Source organism: Geotrypetes seraphini, chromosome 4 (genome assembly GCF_902459505.1).
Source record: "Geotrypetes seraphini chromosome 4, aGeoSer1.1, whole genome shotgun sequence".
Lineage (NCBI taxonomy): Eukaryota > Metazoa > Chordata > Amphibia > Gymnophiona > Dermophiidae > Geotrypetes > Geotrypetes seraphini.
In genome coordinates, this window is record NC_047087.1 from 165,362,419 (window position 1) to 165,378,550 (window position 16,132).

Below are 16,132 nucleotides of genomic sequence, written 5' to 3' on the forward strand. Positions count from 1 at the left end.
TATTTAGACTTAATGTATAGTATTGTTATTCAGACTCACGGTATTGTATAGTATCGTATTGTATGTGGATCTATTGTTTTGTATTGTTTTAAAACCTTTAATATTCGCTGAATGTCCAGCCTTCTTACTATGTAAACCGCCTAGAAGTCGTCTGACTGTGGCGGTATAGAAAAATAAAGTTATTATTATTATTATTATTATAAAGGGCTGGCTGAATTGAGCACTTTGCATAAACTTATATGTGCAAAAGAGCAGCTGTAAATCCCAACATCAATATTCATTTTCTGAAATGGAAACCATATGTAAATTTTAGTTTAGCTTAGGCCCCCGACCTCACACCCCCTTGCAATCTACTGGCTTTCTGAAATCAACTTTTCCACATGTATTTAATATACACTAGTAAAAACAGGCATTTACGCACAAAAATCCCAACTAGGGCTTCTAAAATAAGGGCTTCAGATTCATAATCAGATTAAGAAGTATATTTTCTTTAATACCCTCCCCAAAACAATTCTTGCTAAGAATGAGTAAGATATTGAATCTGTAGAAGTTGTATACATCTTTCATGGCATAACTGACATTGTGAGACCTTTTTACTCACCAGTCACTTAAGACAAAAGCTATTGGCTGAAACAAGACCAGAAACCTATCAAGGCTATCCCTCCCCTTGTGATTATCTCTAATAGGACAATCTGCACAGCAGCCCACAAAAGTGCAAAGTTCATGGGTATTACCTACAGACTATACTCTTTTTTTAAAGGAAAAGTACAAACATACTTTCCCTTTGAAAATTAGCTCATGAAAGCGTGCACACACAGATTTAACTCTTCTTATTTTGTAGGTACTTTCTTGTGGAAACACAATCCAAGTAGTTTTGAAAATATACAGCTACACATTGTGCTACCCCTGGCCTATCCTACCCTCTGAAATTGCCTTCTTTACAGGTAAGCATGTACATTGTTGACCTGCAGACATACTTTTACCCAGGGCAAGGCTAAGTGCTTGCCTAGGGCAGAAGTTTCTGGGTAGTAGTAAAGAGCTGATAACCACACAAACTCAAAGAATCATCAATACAATTTCCTTTATCTGCAGGAAGCATAGGCAATTTTCAAATAGCTCATTTGCCTATGTAAATGACTTTTGGAAACAGCTCTCATTATTTGTGTGTGATCCATATATACAGTATACATGCCAGCCATTTAGATGTTTTAAGTGTGAGCGCTTAAATGGAGCAGTATGCTGTAAGCTATGGGCATAAATGAGAGTCCTGCCTATGTCCTATCCTTGTTTCACTCCTATGTTCACCCCCTTGCAAATGTGTACTATGTAAGTTAAGTGGTTTTTGCTGAATAGCACATAGACACCATGCTAGCATATACACAAGTAACTGCCATGATGCACGTAGCAAGGTGTAAGTGTGAGTACCTTGAACTGCCTTTTAACATGAACCTTCTGGCGTCCTTTTTCATATTTTATAAAAGGCTACACAGTCAGCGAGTATCACACATCAAATCAAAATTTCTTAGCAAGAACTGCTACCATTTTAAACAAGAAGTTTTGATTTGCTATGTGATCTAAAAGTGCTGATTAGAAGGGGTTTATTTCTTGTTGCTTTCTCCTGCAGTCACTACCTCTGACGCAGCCCGAGCAAAATGTGGCCACAACGGGTCATTGATATTAATAAATCAGACTTCTGGTTATTTGGACTGATTTATTTCTTTTATTTGGATTGATCTGCATTTTGGTTTGCGTATTTTTTCTAGTATGCATATACATACTCATAATTACATCTGTGGTTGTGTGCAACTATTTTCACTAGGGTTATATTTATAAAGGCACACATGCATCTATTTACCTCGAAAGTGAACCAGTGTTCCCGCTAAGGTGCGCTGGCCTGCGCACGCGCACAAAATATTACATCGCAGCGCAAAGTTTCTCTTCACAGCGCACACACGCGTCGCAAAGGTAAGGGGAGGTAAGGTAAGGGGACGCATTGGGGGGATTGCACTTCCCCACAATTGCCATGCTTCGGTTCCTCTTCTTCCTTCCTTCCTCCCCCCCCCCCCCCGCGGGACCCTGCGGCACCATCAACTCTTACTCCCTCTAATGTCGGCCCTGCAGCTCCAGACTTCCTCGCACCTTCTCCCCTCCCCCTTTGGATCGCTATTATTTTAAATGTTATAGCCGCGGAGCTGTATCCATCAGTGGAGATGTCTAACCTCGGCCTGCCCCGGAACTCTTACTGCAACAGTGACTTCCTGTTCCTGCCTAGACGGGCGGCTGCTGCAGTAAGAGTTCCGGGGCAGGCCGAGGTTAGACATCTCCACTGATGGATACAGCTCCGCGGCTATAACATTTAAAATAATAGCGATCCAAAGGGGGAGGGGAGAAGGTGCGAGGAAGTCTGGAGCTGCAGGGCCGACATTAGAGGGAGTAAGAGTTGATGGTGCCGCAGGGTCCCGCGGGGGGGGGGGGAGGAAGGAAGGAAGAAGAGGAACCGAAGCATGGCAATTGTGGGGAAGTGCAGAGCTGCAGGGAAGAGTGTTGCGGTACCCAGCTGGAGGGAGAAGGAAGATGAGGGAGGGAATTAAAGGATATGCCAGGGCTTGGAGCGTAGGAGGAAGGTATGCCAGTCTAAGGGAAAAGGAAGGGGGAGATGTGAGAGCATGGAGGGGGAGCGAAAGATGGAAGAAAAGGAAAGGAGAGAGATGCCAGAGAATCAGGGAAGGGGAGATACCAGACTATGAGGAGAGGTGTGGGAGAGGGAAGGCGAGGAGAGAGATGCCAGACCAATGGGGTGAAAGGAGAGATGGAAGGGGGAGGCATACAGTTTCTGGAAGGGGCATAGAAGGAGAGAAGATGCCATATAGGGGAAGAGAGACGGCAGACAGTGAATGGAAGGAAGAGAGTTACAAGAAGATGAGGAAAGGAGAAACCACAGAAGACAAAGGTAGAAAAAAATTTCTATTTATTTATTGCTTTAGGAGACATGTGTCACTGTTTCTGTGAAGCATTGTATGCAGAGTCCAGCTTCTTGCTGGTTCAATTTAACCTTTGTCTATGTATTTTTATTTTATCCCCCCTTTTACAAAACTGTGAAGCGTTTTTAGCACCAGCCTTGGTGGTAGCAGCTCTGATGCTCAGAATTTTATGAGCATCAGAGCTGTTACCTCCGTAGCTAAAATCCACACTACAGTTTTGTAAAAGAGGGAGGGGTTAGTTTGTGATTACATATTCCTTACTAGGCGAAGGTGTTTTCTGTGTTCTGTGTGTTCGAAAGACATGGTTTTCTGTTAGGATTGACGGTGTAGGATTGATCTGTGCTGGTCTGGCTTGTTTAGTTTTACAATGGGTGTATTGATGTACTGCTCACTGCAATATGTAAGATGCTGCCTTTTCCTAGGTACTCATGTGTGACGTGTGGTTTGTTACTAAAAATCATGTTTTTCTTACAGATGGGGGGGGGGGTGCCAAAAAATGATGGGCCCCGGATGTTACATATGCTAGGTACGCCACTGTATGTAAAGATACCAGAAAGCTGGCGTAGCAAAAACTTCTAAGTTTTGAGTATTTAACCCTCCCACAATCTAACGGGCACTCGTTTCAAGTTTATTGAGATTTTGATTTAAACGCAATATCAAATATTTTCAATGCGTATAACAAAAATAAATTTGGGGAAATAAATAAAACCATTTGAACCAGTGTTCCCGCTAAGCTGCGCTGGCGTGCGCTGGCGCACAAAATATTACATCGCAGCGCACACGTTTCTCGTCACAGCGCACGATCGGAAGAGGCGTACGGCAGATGGCAGGGCGGCGAGAGGAGAATCGGGCGAGTTGGCTCATAACTTGCTGGCGCCCGATATTTTTGGCTCACGGTGAAAAAAGTTTGCTCACAACACCCGCCCGCTTAGAGGGAACACTGCTAGGCACCCTGTTTTATAATGGTCAAATTAATTGAATTTACTGTATATTTATGTGGTTTTAGTTTGTCTGAATTCATCAGATTTTAATGTGCACAGCTTGATCTCTTTTGTGTATATATCTCTTACATGTATTTTATGGAAGATCCTTTTGAGTTTATTTATAATTTACTTTTGTGCATATGTTTTGAATTGATAGTATTGTAATTTCAGTTATACCTGACTCAGCCTTACTTGGGCAAAACATGGTCCATGCCGGGCATTTATTTTGTGAAATCTCCTGTGCTGAATAATTTTGTGCAACCTTTTGACATGTGCTCTGTTCCTTTTGACCCCTTGTGTGCTGTCTTCAGATCACTGGTGCCTCTGCTGTTTACTATCTTAATAGCCTAGGCACCCTGTTATGAAATTATCCTCCACATGTACTGACCAGACTTAGAATATACTCATGAAAGGCACACATATTTATAGAATGTATAGAATACTAATACTTTCATGGGTAAGGGGACAATTCTATACATAGGCCCAAATTCTCATAATTGCACTGAAAGTTAGGCAGCTTAAGTGGTTTAATTGGTGATAAATGATGCGTTAATTGACTGCATCATTTAAAACTAATTAAAATCTAATTTTTAAAAAAGCCGGTGCTTGCAAGCACCTACAAATGATAGTGGCCAGCTGCTGACCATAGGCATGGGTTATGCTGGAAGTTGACGTATGTTATGCGGTGGTAGGCTTGTAAAACCCTGGCCTACCTTTCTGATACCTACTTTTGATGTGGCTGTGATTCTCTAAACAGCACTATCGTGTGACTGACACAGAAAAAAATCAGCACTAAACACTAAAGGGTACACATCCTTAAGAACATAAGTATTGTCATACAGGGATAACCGAAGGTCCATCAAGACCAGTATTGTTTCAAACAATGGCCAATCCAAGTCACCAGCACCTTGTAAGATCCCAAAAGTATGTAGCACTAATTCAAGTGCCAAACTCTGTGTGCCAGACTTATGCCTGCTAAGACCCATTATTCTACAACTAAGCATATAACTTTTCAGAATGCTCCTGACATGCTCATGCCCCCTTTTGGGATAAGCGCTATGGCAGTTATGCACCCTGCTTTATAGAATAGCACACAGCTTGTTGCACTCGCCAATTTTAATGAGTGTCAATTTACATCAGTAATTGATTGCTGGCATCCAATTATTGATGATTAAGATCTTGTGAGCCATTTAAGTTGTGTGTACATCTCTGTACCATGCACACATTTGCGCACCATATATAGAATTTGGGGGTGTTTACTTAAATGTATAACTGCTAGCAGGGCGCCTATGTGCTATTCTGTAAGGGCATGCATAAGTGACATAGCGCATAGATACAACGGGGCATAAATAAGGGTCCATTTAACTGAATGTCTTCTCTTCACATTTACGGTAATCATTTTTATTTTTGTCATGGGTATTAATTTCCAGTTGCAATTCTTGGATAGGCTCTGTTTGAAGGTATACTGGAGCAGAATGTGTGTGGGGTCCCCATTTATGTACATAACTCTTAGCATACTGTATGTTATGTGCAACTTTGCCACAGTTATGCCAGATCTAAGGCTGGTGTACTGCAAGCACCTAGAATTTAGGTGAACTGATGCCAGGCAAACTGGTATTCTGTAATGGAAAATGGATGTCCAAATTCCATTATAAAATAGGCTCTCACCATGTAGCTTTGGGGTGCCTACAAGATGTGTACACTTGGCCTAATTCTATAAATGACGCCTTAGTTAGGCGCTCTAATTGGGGGCCGACTAGCAACACCTAAAATCCATGCCTAAATTCAATCAATTAGCTTAAATGGCGTGCTAATTGACTTTGCCATTGAATTTAATTAAATAATTGATTTAAAAAAATTAAAAGTTAGACGTAGAACTCCACGTCGCGCCAAACAACGCCACAGTGGAGGCGCTTCTGACACCTATCTGAAAAGTAGGTGTGGTTAGGAAAAAAGATGTGGTTAAATTAGACATCGCTAGGCATCTGAGATAGGCACCAGTGAAAACCTGGCCATATGTAGTGGCACCTATCTTTAGGACGCCTAGTAACTCCTTAGGTCTGCTTAGGAACCACTAGGCATGATTCAATAAACAGTGGTTGATTGACAACTGCACTGAGCGGCACCTATAATGCAGGCACTGCCAAGTGCCATTTATAGAATCAGGATCTTAGGGCCCCTTTTACAAAGCCACGGTAGCGATGCTGCTGTGGTAAATGCACCAAAGTTCATTTAATTCCTATGGGCCTCAGTGCATTTACTGTGACAGTATCGCTACTGTGGCTTTGTAAAAGGGGCCCTTATAGAACTGTCCCAGAGATTGTAAAACAGAAGAAAAATATCTCATATAGTTGTAAATAAAGGCTTGTGGAGCCATTGCCCAGCAGAGACTGGCTCTGAATGAGCTGAGAGATCATGGAAGCAGGATAAAAAACAAACAGATCCAAAAAATAAATATCAAAGACAAAGCTGACCACCCTATGATATGCCCTGATGTAGGTTCTGCGGGGGGGGGGGGGGGGGGGGGGGGGGGAATGGGGTTCAACTTTAGGACTTTAGGGCAGAGAGCTAGTTATCAAATCAGACACCACTGTTCTGCAATGGGGAAGGTGGCTTTAGTTTTTGAAAGCTACTCAGAAATGTATTACTATAATTTAGACCAATAATAAAGGTATCACTTTATTTTCCATTGCATTTTTATTAACTTTTAAAGTGGATTAAAATTGTTACCACACTACTCTGAAACTATACTTCTAGTATGGTAGGAGCTGGCTAGGAAAGTTTAGGTTATTGTTTAGGACAATATAAAACTTTCAGGTCTGAAAAGCATAAGATATAGCTCAGATTCCAAACAAAACAATTTGGGTATCTAAGAATTAGTGAACAAAATACGTAAGTGCCAAAGAGGTTAGGGAATTACCAAGGCGGGATTTAAGGTGCTAGTATCATAGGAAAGACCAGAGAGCAGGTATTTGGTCAAAATTTGGTGCCCCAGGCATTGCCTATGAGGGTCTTTTGCTAAGCTGTATTAGGTGCTAATATGTGCCTAATGCAGCATAAAATGCCATACCATGGGATATGCTCAGGTGTCCTGCTGTAATTGCCATATTAGCAACGGCTAACCTAGGCACTAAAATGTCATTTTTTGGAGAGGGCATTCCTGTGCCAAATAATCAGCATATCCACATTAGCGCACACTAACTAGTTAGCACATGAGTCCTTACCATCTACAAAATAGGTGGTGATAAGTGCTCACATGATAATTTGTTTTAAAGGCCACACACTTATGGCAGCATTTACACATGACCATTAATACAAAAAAATAGAAAAACGATCATTTTACAGCTGCGGTAAAAAATGGCCTTAGCATACTGGAAAAACCTACATAAGGGCATGCTTAGTTAGGCCAGTTCACAGCTTAGTAATAGGACCCCTATGTTTCCAATACCTAAAAATTCTCAGCCTGGGAACTACATACTAAATAACATGGTGCCCTGTTCCCGCAGTAGACCACAGTAAACCGCAGTAAAACCGCAAGAACGGATAAAAATTTAAACTGTTTACCACTGGTGCGGGAACAAAACTTTTTACCACTCCACAAGAGCGGTAAAAAGCTTTGATCCTGCAGGGAATCCCACCCACGATCACAACTCCCCAATATCCCACCATCCATACCCTCCTCGTGGTTCAAGGCATTGCACCCCCCCCATCGCAGGTGGCGGCTCCACACCTCCCCCTCAATCACAGGTCTGGTGACTCCAGCCCCCTCCCTCGATTGCAGATCCGGCAGCTCCAGCCCCCCTCCCCTTCACTCGCAGTCTGGCAGTTCAGCCAGCTTTCCTCCATCCCTGCTGCTCACACATACCTTGTAGAAGATCAAGCTGATCTCTACATAGGCTTGCTTGACGGAGCTTGCAGCCTACTCTCTGCCGGGCTCCTCCTTATGATGCAACTTTTTCTGTTTGCGAAAAGAGGAAGTTGCGTCATAAGGAGGAACCTGGCAGAGGGAAGGCCACGTGCACCGTCGAGCAGGCCTGTGTAGAGATCGGCACAATCTCCTACATGATATGTGCCAGCAGCAGGGAGGGAAGTAAGCCGGCCAGACCCACTGGAACGGCAAGGGGTGGGAGCTGGAGCCGTCAGCCCTGAGGAAGAGAGAGAGCAAATACAAAGCAAAGCAGGTGCTGGGAGAGGAGGAAAAAGCACAGGAGGGGGGTCTGTGGCTGGAGGAAAGGTCACAGGAGACTGGAACTAAAGATAATGGAGAGAGAGGTGTTTGACCTATGGAGGGGAGGGCTGGAACTGAAGGGAAGAGAGCGAGCGAGCTATGGGACCTACAGGAGGGGGAGCTGGAGGGAAGAGGGAGAAGTTCTGCACCTGTGGAAGGAGGGCTACTGGAGGGAAGGAGAAATAATACTGCACCTGTTAGGGGAGGGGATGAAGGGAAAAGTGATGCCATACTAAGCAGATAAAGGAAGAGGTAATGAAATACTGAACACAGAAGAAAGAGGGAGAGACACAGGGAGGTATTAGAATCAGAGGGAAAATTTAGGCCATGGAGAGGAGAATAAGGACACAAAGGGAGATGCTGCATAGGAATGGTACATGGACAGAAACGGACAATGCCAGACATGGGAGGGGGTATATGGACACAGAGGGAAAGTGCTAGATGTGGGATAGAATGTGAACACAGAAGGGACGTAAAGTAGTGATGATAAATACAGGGAGATGGACACAGGAGAGATGCTGGACAGGGAAGTATAGGGGACACAGAGAAGGGAAAGATAAGTACACAAAGATGGATAGTGAGCAAAGAGAAGAAGAAATATCAAATGAGCAGTAGACCCTGGTGAGTGAGATAAGAGAAGACAGAGGGAAACAGAAACCAGAGCCTGGGACCAACATAACTGAAAAATAAAATGACCAGACAACAAAAAGGTAGAAAAATAATTTTATTTTCTATTTTGTGATTAGAATATATGAGAACTGAAATGTTTATCCTGCCATTTCTAGTTTTAGACATGGGTAGGGCCCAGGGCAGAAATTTGGGATGGGACCCCAAAGGTCACTATTAGCCCATGCCATCTTCAGCTTCCATCAGGCTTACAGCTTTCTCCTTGGCCTAACACCATCCCTGGCATGTGTGATCTTTATATTTTGTACAGTAAAGGAGAAAATGGATATTTCTATTTCTATGATGTTATACTACATGGAAGGTGTGGCTTCTTGGGATTTTGGTTTAATTTTTGTTTATCATTTTTGGTCAGCTACTATGTATTTGGCATTTATGTTCTGTATGTGTGCGTGAGGTATTCTGTTAGGATGAATTTTCTATGTAGCATTCAGTTTTCCTGATAATGGAAGGGATATTGTGAGGGGAGATGGGTTTTGTTGATCCTTTTTATGTATTTGTGATTTATGACAGTTGTGCAGGATATTGTTTCATTTTATACTTGAATAAAATGATTTAAATATAAAATCATAAATATGAACTTGTGCGGATAGGATAAGACTGAACTTGGGGACAGAGCTCGTGGGGACACGGAGAGAACTGGCAGGAATGAGGACAGAGCTCAAGGGGAGGTGGACAGAGCTTGTGAGAACAGGGTGGGGATGGGGACAAACTTTGTCCCCGTGCCATTCTCTACAATGCAGTGCCTGAATGTAACTGACCTTGAATTATTACTGAAATACCTGAACTGAATACCTCTTCCATAGCTTTTGGGCTTGCAGAGGCCATATAAAAAAATAAATAAAATCCACAGCAATAAGAGACAAAAAAGGTTGAAACTTCATTTTCATTTTATTATACAGTACTTCTAATACGCCTATTTAACAGCTAAGAAGCTAACAAATTAACCAAACATAACGTACCTTACACAGCCACGGTATCTAATTAAATAGCATACACCACCATATTGAAGCCTGGTCCCAAGACCTTGTATTCAGAGTGCACCTTGGAAGACAACGGTATTTGACTTTTTTTGCCCTGAAAGATTGCATTCCCTTATACGACCCTAGCAGGTCTTTGATCTATTGTCAGTCACAAATCAAGAGCCTCCTTCCTCCCCCCAAACACTGAAGCTTGATCCTCGCAATCTGTGAGTCTCCTATGAGGACAGGCCAGTTGCTCTGCAAAACCGGCGGGAGCAAGTCCTTTCTGTGCCAAAGAATGGGCCAATCGATCTGGGTAAAGTACCGACAATGCTTCCTAGAGCCTCACAGCCAACAACAGAGAACCACCGCCCCCACCCCGAGACACCAACACAATCCACAGTTCCAGCCGAGTGATGCCTCCTCCCTCCCGCTCGAGATAATTTCCAATTCCAACTTGCTCTGGCATAGGAGTGAACAGCATTCCTGCCACAGTTTGCGCAAAGCTAAGCCATTTGGAGATATTAACCCCGTGATTCCCCAGCCTGGAAGGAGCCAGGTCTCCGGTGTCCCGCAGGCGGGTTTGATCACAGAGTAGCCGGCTCCTTTCCTCGGGACAGCGGCTCTTGCCTCTTGGCGGCTAGGAGTCCAGAATTTCGACCGATTTCTTCAAGTGTACAGTACAGTAACATGCACACTATGCACGGATAATGTCTCCTGCAGGGAATTTAACCCTAGAAGCAGGTAGGGCTTGGATAGAGGACGAGAGGGAGCTTATGGGAGAAGGAGAAAAGAAGGAGGGTGGAAAAGAAACGAATGCAGGATAGGATGGCAGAGAACTGGAAAGACAAGAAATGGGATGACAGGAGCTACCGATGATGAGAAAGTAGAGGGGATACATGGACGGAAAGAGCCATACCGTATGGGAAGGAACAGGTTACAGGGAATGCAAAGGGAAACAAGATCAAATAGGAGAGAATGATGGGGGGGGGGGGGGGTTAAGAGAATGCTAGAACAAGGCAGCGCGTCCGCCTTACTTTGCTTTTCACCTCGATGATGCTGTCCGTGTTCTTAGACGGCGTCCGGTTGTGCTTGGCCATCATGAGCCTGACGGGCCGCGTTCTCCGCTACTCCCCCCCCCCACCCCCGCCAGCCCCCATGCAGAGCGATACCCACCCTCCGCCGCCCCTCTCAGGTCCGCACTGACCGCTCCTCCCGCGCGCAGCTAGACTTTACACCGGCCATGACGTCACCCGCAGCCGAGCGAGGGAGGGGCGGGGCGACGTCATAAAGGAACGCCTTTAACAACGTCGCCTAGGTAACAGTTTTGTGCCCACCGTGCCCCGGGCAGAGAAGTGCTGGTAGGGGGAGGGGTAGGCTTGTGGTGTTACGAGCCGAGCTGGTGTAGAGGGGCATTTGTTCTGCCGGTTGGGGTTGGGGTTGAAGAGTTTCCTCAGAAGTCTTCTCTGAAAAGTCTGAAGAGATTTATTTATTCGATTTTTTTTTTTAGCCCGTCCTCCCAAAGGAGCTCGGAACGGGTTACAAATCAGGTACTCAAGCATTTTCCCTTTCTGGCCCAATGGGATTACAGTTTATTTAATATACCTGGGACAGTGGAGGATTAAGTGACCCAAGGAGCAGTGTAGGGTTTGAACCCACAACCTCAGGGTGCTAAGGCTGTAGTTTTAACCACTAAGCCACACTTTTGGAAGTGGGGATCTGCTAATAAGGCTGCAACCTTAACATATCAGGGAATAGACCCATCCAGCTTTTTGGCTCTGTAATACTTTCTGTATGAATTGTCCCACCTGAGTTCTGATCAACTTGATCCTTTGATCCAAAGTGTGTGAGTGTATGAGGAGGCAGAGGGAGTGGGAAATCTCAATAAAAAAGGAGAAACTCCAATGGGTAAAAAAAATGTGATGTGGCAGCTCTGAGAAGAGAGAGTCATTCATTCCATATCAGGAAGAAGGGAAAGCCTCAATGGGGGAAGGGTATACTGTATAGTATGAGGGTGTCAAAGAACTCAAGGAAGGAAGAGCATTCCCTGCAGGATTGTGAAAACCTGAAGGAGAAGATACATACTACTATTACTTCTACCACTTAGTTATAGGCGGTCTAGAAATTTTAGAAATAAAGAAATAAATACTGTTATTTATTATGATTACTGTTATTGCTATTACTATTTTTGTAGCTAAGGATGATTATGGAGGAGAGGAGACATAGAGGTGGCCAAATTCAGAATAATGCTGAGATGCTTTATGAAACAAAAAAAAACACAACCCTTTTTTGCTGCTATAGGTACTTAAAAGACTCTCACAGAGCAGCACCTGCCTATATATACAGGGAAGGGGCATTACAACACAGTGACGTACCAAGGGGGGGGGGGCGGTCCGCCCCGGATGCCAAGCCCTGAGGGGGTGCTCCTGGTCTGGTCCGGTTCCCCACCCCCTGCGCCGGGTGTCGCGTCTGGAAACAGCCTGCAGCAAGATCGCGATGCCAGCGATCTTTGCCTGCTTCGGCTGTTTCCTCTGCCACGGTCCCGCCCCTCTTCTGACGTTAGAGGAGGGGCGGGACCGCGGCAGAGGAAACAGCCGAAGCAAGCAAAGATCGCTGGCATCGCGCGATCTTGCTGCAGACTGTTTCCCCAGGGAAATGAAGCAGGGAGGCCGGGGGAATAAGCAGTGCTTCGTGGTGGTGGTGGTGGTGGGGCCGAGCAGTCCTTCGAGGTAGTGGGGGGGGGGGCAGCAGGCCTTCAGGGGGGGCGGGCAGGCAGACCTTGTGGAGGGGGGGGGGAGACAGGCCTTCAGGGGGACAGGCCTTCATGGAGGATGTCAGAGAGTTCAGTTAAAACATGTGCTTTATAAGAAAATATAATAATGTGTTTTATAAAGTTTATAGCATTGCTGGCCTACCCGGTGAGGTGTTCCTAGTGGTGGCGGCGGCGGCGGCAGCGTGTCAATGTGTTGAGAGGAAGAGGTGATCTGGGAAATTCTGCTGAGCAAACTCCGGGCCCATTTCCACCCCCCAGTTAGTCCACTCCACTCAATTGGTTCACACACTGAGTGGGTCTTTGGGTGTTGTTCCTGGGTAGTTGTTTTGGGATCTCTTCCAGTGGTTTGTCAGTATCTCCTTCTGGTGCAAGGAAGGAAACTTTGTTAACCTTAGCACTGACCTACAGAATATGTTTGTAACAGCGCTGCTTGTGTGGCATTAGTCTATGTAGTGACTGAAAGAAAAAACCAGACCTTTGCACATTTTTGCACTATATGGTGGGTGTATGAGGAGATTCACATTTCCTGCACAGCTAAGTCCGTGTGAAGTTACCTTGTGCTGTATTTGACATCTAGCAAAGTCTCTGTTTGGAAGGAAAGATCTCAGCTTAAAAATGAAGTGGCCAGAAGTTATGGTAAAAGCAGATAGCGTAGCTGGTTTTAAGAAAGGTTTGGACAAATTCCTGGAGGAAAAGTCCATAGTCTGTTATTAAGACATGGGGGAAACATCTGCTTGCCCTGGATCGGTAGCATGGAATGTTGCTACTCTTTGGATTTTGACCAGGTACTAGTGACCTGGATTGGCTTCCATGAGAATGGGTTACTGGGCATGATGGACCATTGGTCTGACCCAGTTAGGCTATTCTTATGTTATGTTCTCATCTGTAGGGGCCTTTGTTTTCACTTCTTATTTTAATGTATTTTTTTTCTGAGAACTTATCAGTGTTTTTTATAATGGGAACAAAAATGTAAGAGAATTAATGTGTGTGGAATGGGGGGGAGGGTAACTAATTTCTTCAGCTAAATAATTCAATCCACCTCAACCAGAACTCACGCACCATTCACACACCCTCCAACCAAAAACATCAAAAGAAAAAAACAGTTCGACAACCTCCTAGCCATTCGAGCTGCAACACTTGACCCCCAACTCTACAACCTATTGACCTCGACCACAAACTACAAAACCTTCAAAAAAGAAACATAAAACCGAACTAACACAATCAGAACTGTCCCAAGCATCACCTGCAACTACTCCATATGTACTTCTGATGTCATGACAATTCAGACGTAATTTATGTTATGTTATGGTATGTTTGGAATAATGGTTACATATATGAGGTTCAATAAAAGAAAATTTTCACTGCCTGTTTCTATTATGACCATTTATTCAGTTTCATGGTTATTACAAAAAATATTTTTTTACATGGGGGGGGGGTGTCAAAAAATTATCTGCCCCGGGTGCCACATACCCTAGGTACGCCACTGTTACAACAACCTCAAAATATCATCCAAATTATTATAATGAGTGAAATGTATCCTCAGTGTGAGGTTATAAGCACTAATGAATTGGAAGTTCAAAATGAACCCCAGCTACTATGCTTAACCTTTTAAGCTCACAATTTAGCTACACACCATCATACACTAGGTGTGATAAAGTGCAAAATCAATGACGTGTAATTGTGTCAAAACATCAAATAAACAGATTTGTGTAGTGCTCCTGCCCCATAATAGCCATGAGAATTAAAGCTGGTCAGGAAGCAAGAAAAGCATTAAATGAGCAGTACTTAGCTTATACAGTATACTAGTCTTTAAGCCCGTTACATTAACGGGTGCTAGAATAGATGTGTCTGTCTGTCTGTGTTTCTTTATCTCTCTCTCCTTGGCTGCTGTCTGTATCCTTCTGTCTCCCCCCTCCCCCCCCTAGCAAAGCTGTCTGGCCCCGGCACCCACCTCCCCCCCAAATGTCTCTCCATGGCCCTCTTCTGTCTTCCCCCCCAGAGCAAAGCTGTCTGTCCCCAGCACACCTCCCCCCAAAGCAGCCCTCTTTCCCTATCTCTCCATGGCCCCTTCTGTCTCCCCCCAGCACACCCCTCCCCCCAAAGCAGCCCCCTATCCCTCTCCCTGTCTCTCCATGGCCCCTTCTGTCTTCCCCCCCCAGAACAAAGCTGTTTGCCCCAAGCACACCCCTCCTCCCAAAGCAGCCCCCTTTCCTTCTCCCGCTGACTCTCTCTCTGGCCCCCTTTCTCTGTCTGTCTTTCTGTCCCTCTCCCTGCCCTTGTGTCTTTCTTTCTTTCTGTCTCTCTCCCTCCCACTGTCTGTCTGTCATTTTTCCCCATTTCCCTGTGCAGCAGCATAAGAGGTTAGGGAGTTTCTCAGGCTGGCAAACTGTCCTCTCCTCTCCCTCTCTAATGCTCCTCCTATGCTTTCCTTTTCTTTTTTGTTCTCTTCCTCCTTCACCTTCCCCTCCTCTTTGTCCTCTCTCTCTGTCTCTCTCTCTCTCTCTTTCTCTCTCTGCTTCTCTCCTCCTGTCCGATTTTCTTCTTCTACCTTGCCTCTCCTCCACCCTCTGATGCTCGTCTCTCCTGATTCCCCCCTCTGGTGCTGCCCCACCCGTGGTTGGCACCCATTGGCTGCTGTGCGCGAGACCTGCCAGCGGCCGGATCCAATGGGAAGCAGCCATCTGTTGGAGGCTGGAGTTGGGAGTCAGCGCCAGGAGCTTTAACGGCTGGTGGTTCCGCGTAGAAAGAATCCCGCGCCTCTTTGAAAACTGTCACGCCGCTGGAGCCGGGAGGCGATGGAGAGGGCAGGGGGTGCTAGTGGCTGGCAGCTGCCGCTCCGCAAGTGTAGAGCAGGGAAGGGTGCGCATGCGCACTTGTCTTGCCTCGCGTGAGGCCAGACCGTAAGCTGCGCATGCGCACTTCCTAGCTATAGCTCACGGAAAACGGACGCACGCATAGGAAGTGCACATGTGCGGCTTACCGTTTTATTATATTAGATGGTTTAATGTCCAAAGTTTATCCACGGGCTTCTGGAACTCCCTTATTAGAAAAAAGGTCTGACCAGTCTTGGTTTCAGGGATGAAAACCCCTTCCTCAGGAACTACACCAAAACTTTTAAATAAAGCCGCCAAAATTTAAGCGAACTTCCCAAATGCTACTGCTAAACAACATGCTTCATTCTTGGCTGGGGGTGGAGTGCCAGAGAGGAGCATATACACTCATAAAATAGATGTAATGATGTCAAGATTTAAAGAAATTGATGCCAGCGAGTTGAAAATGAACATTTCGTGCCCAATTGAAATTAAAGCATGCCTCATCAAATGCATAACAACAACTCCAGCAAATATACAAAAAGAGGTGACCAACTTGACGCTGATTTTTAAAAAGGGTTCCAGAGGTTATCCGGGAAATTATAGACTGGTGAGTCTGACGTTGATGCCAGGCAAAATGGTAGACACTGTTATAAAGAACAAAATTATAGAACACATACATAAGCATGGATTAATGAGAGAAAGTCAGCA

At 44.9% G+C, this 16,132-nt stretch overlaps 1 protein-coding gene across 5 annotated transcripts in view; it reads right to left on the reverse strand.

Annotated features, from left to right (window-relative positions):
• PARD6A (par-6 family cell polarity regulator alpha) overlaps positions 1-10,990 on the reverse strand; it is a 203,423-nt gene extending 192,433 nt beyond the window's left edge. For 3 of the 5 annotated variants that reach the window (XM_033943456.1, XM_033943454.1, XM_033943453.1), the window contains exon 1: positions 10,876-10,990. In XM_033943456.1, the coding sequence (XP_033799347.1) occupies positions 10,876-10,941 (66 nt within the window). In that variant the 5' untranslated portion in view covers positions 10,942-10,990. Of the gene's footprint in view, positions 1-9,838; positions 10,855-10,875 lie in introns of those variants that run through there. The other 2 variants (XM_033943455.1, XM_033943457.1) reach the window with 2 other exon arrangements.
• Between the last annotated feature and the right edge of the window lie 5,142 nt (positions 10,991-16,132).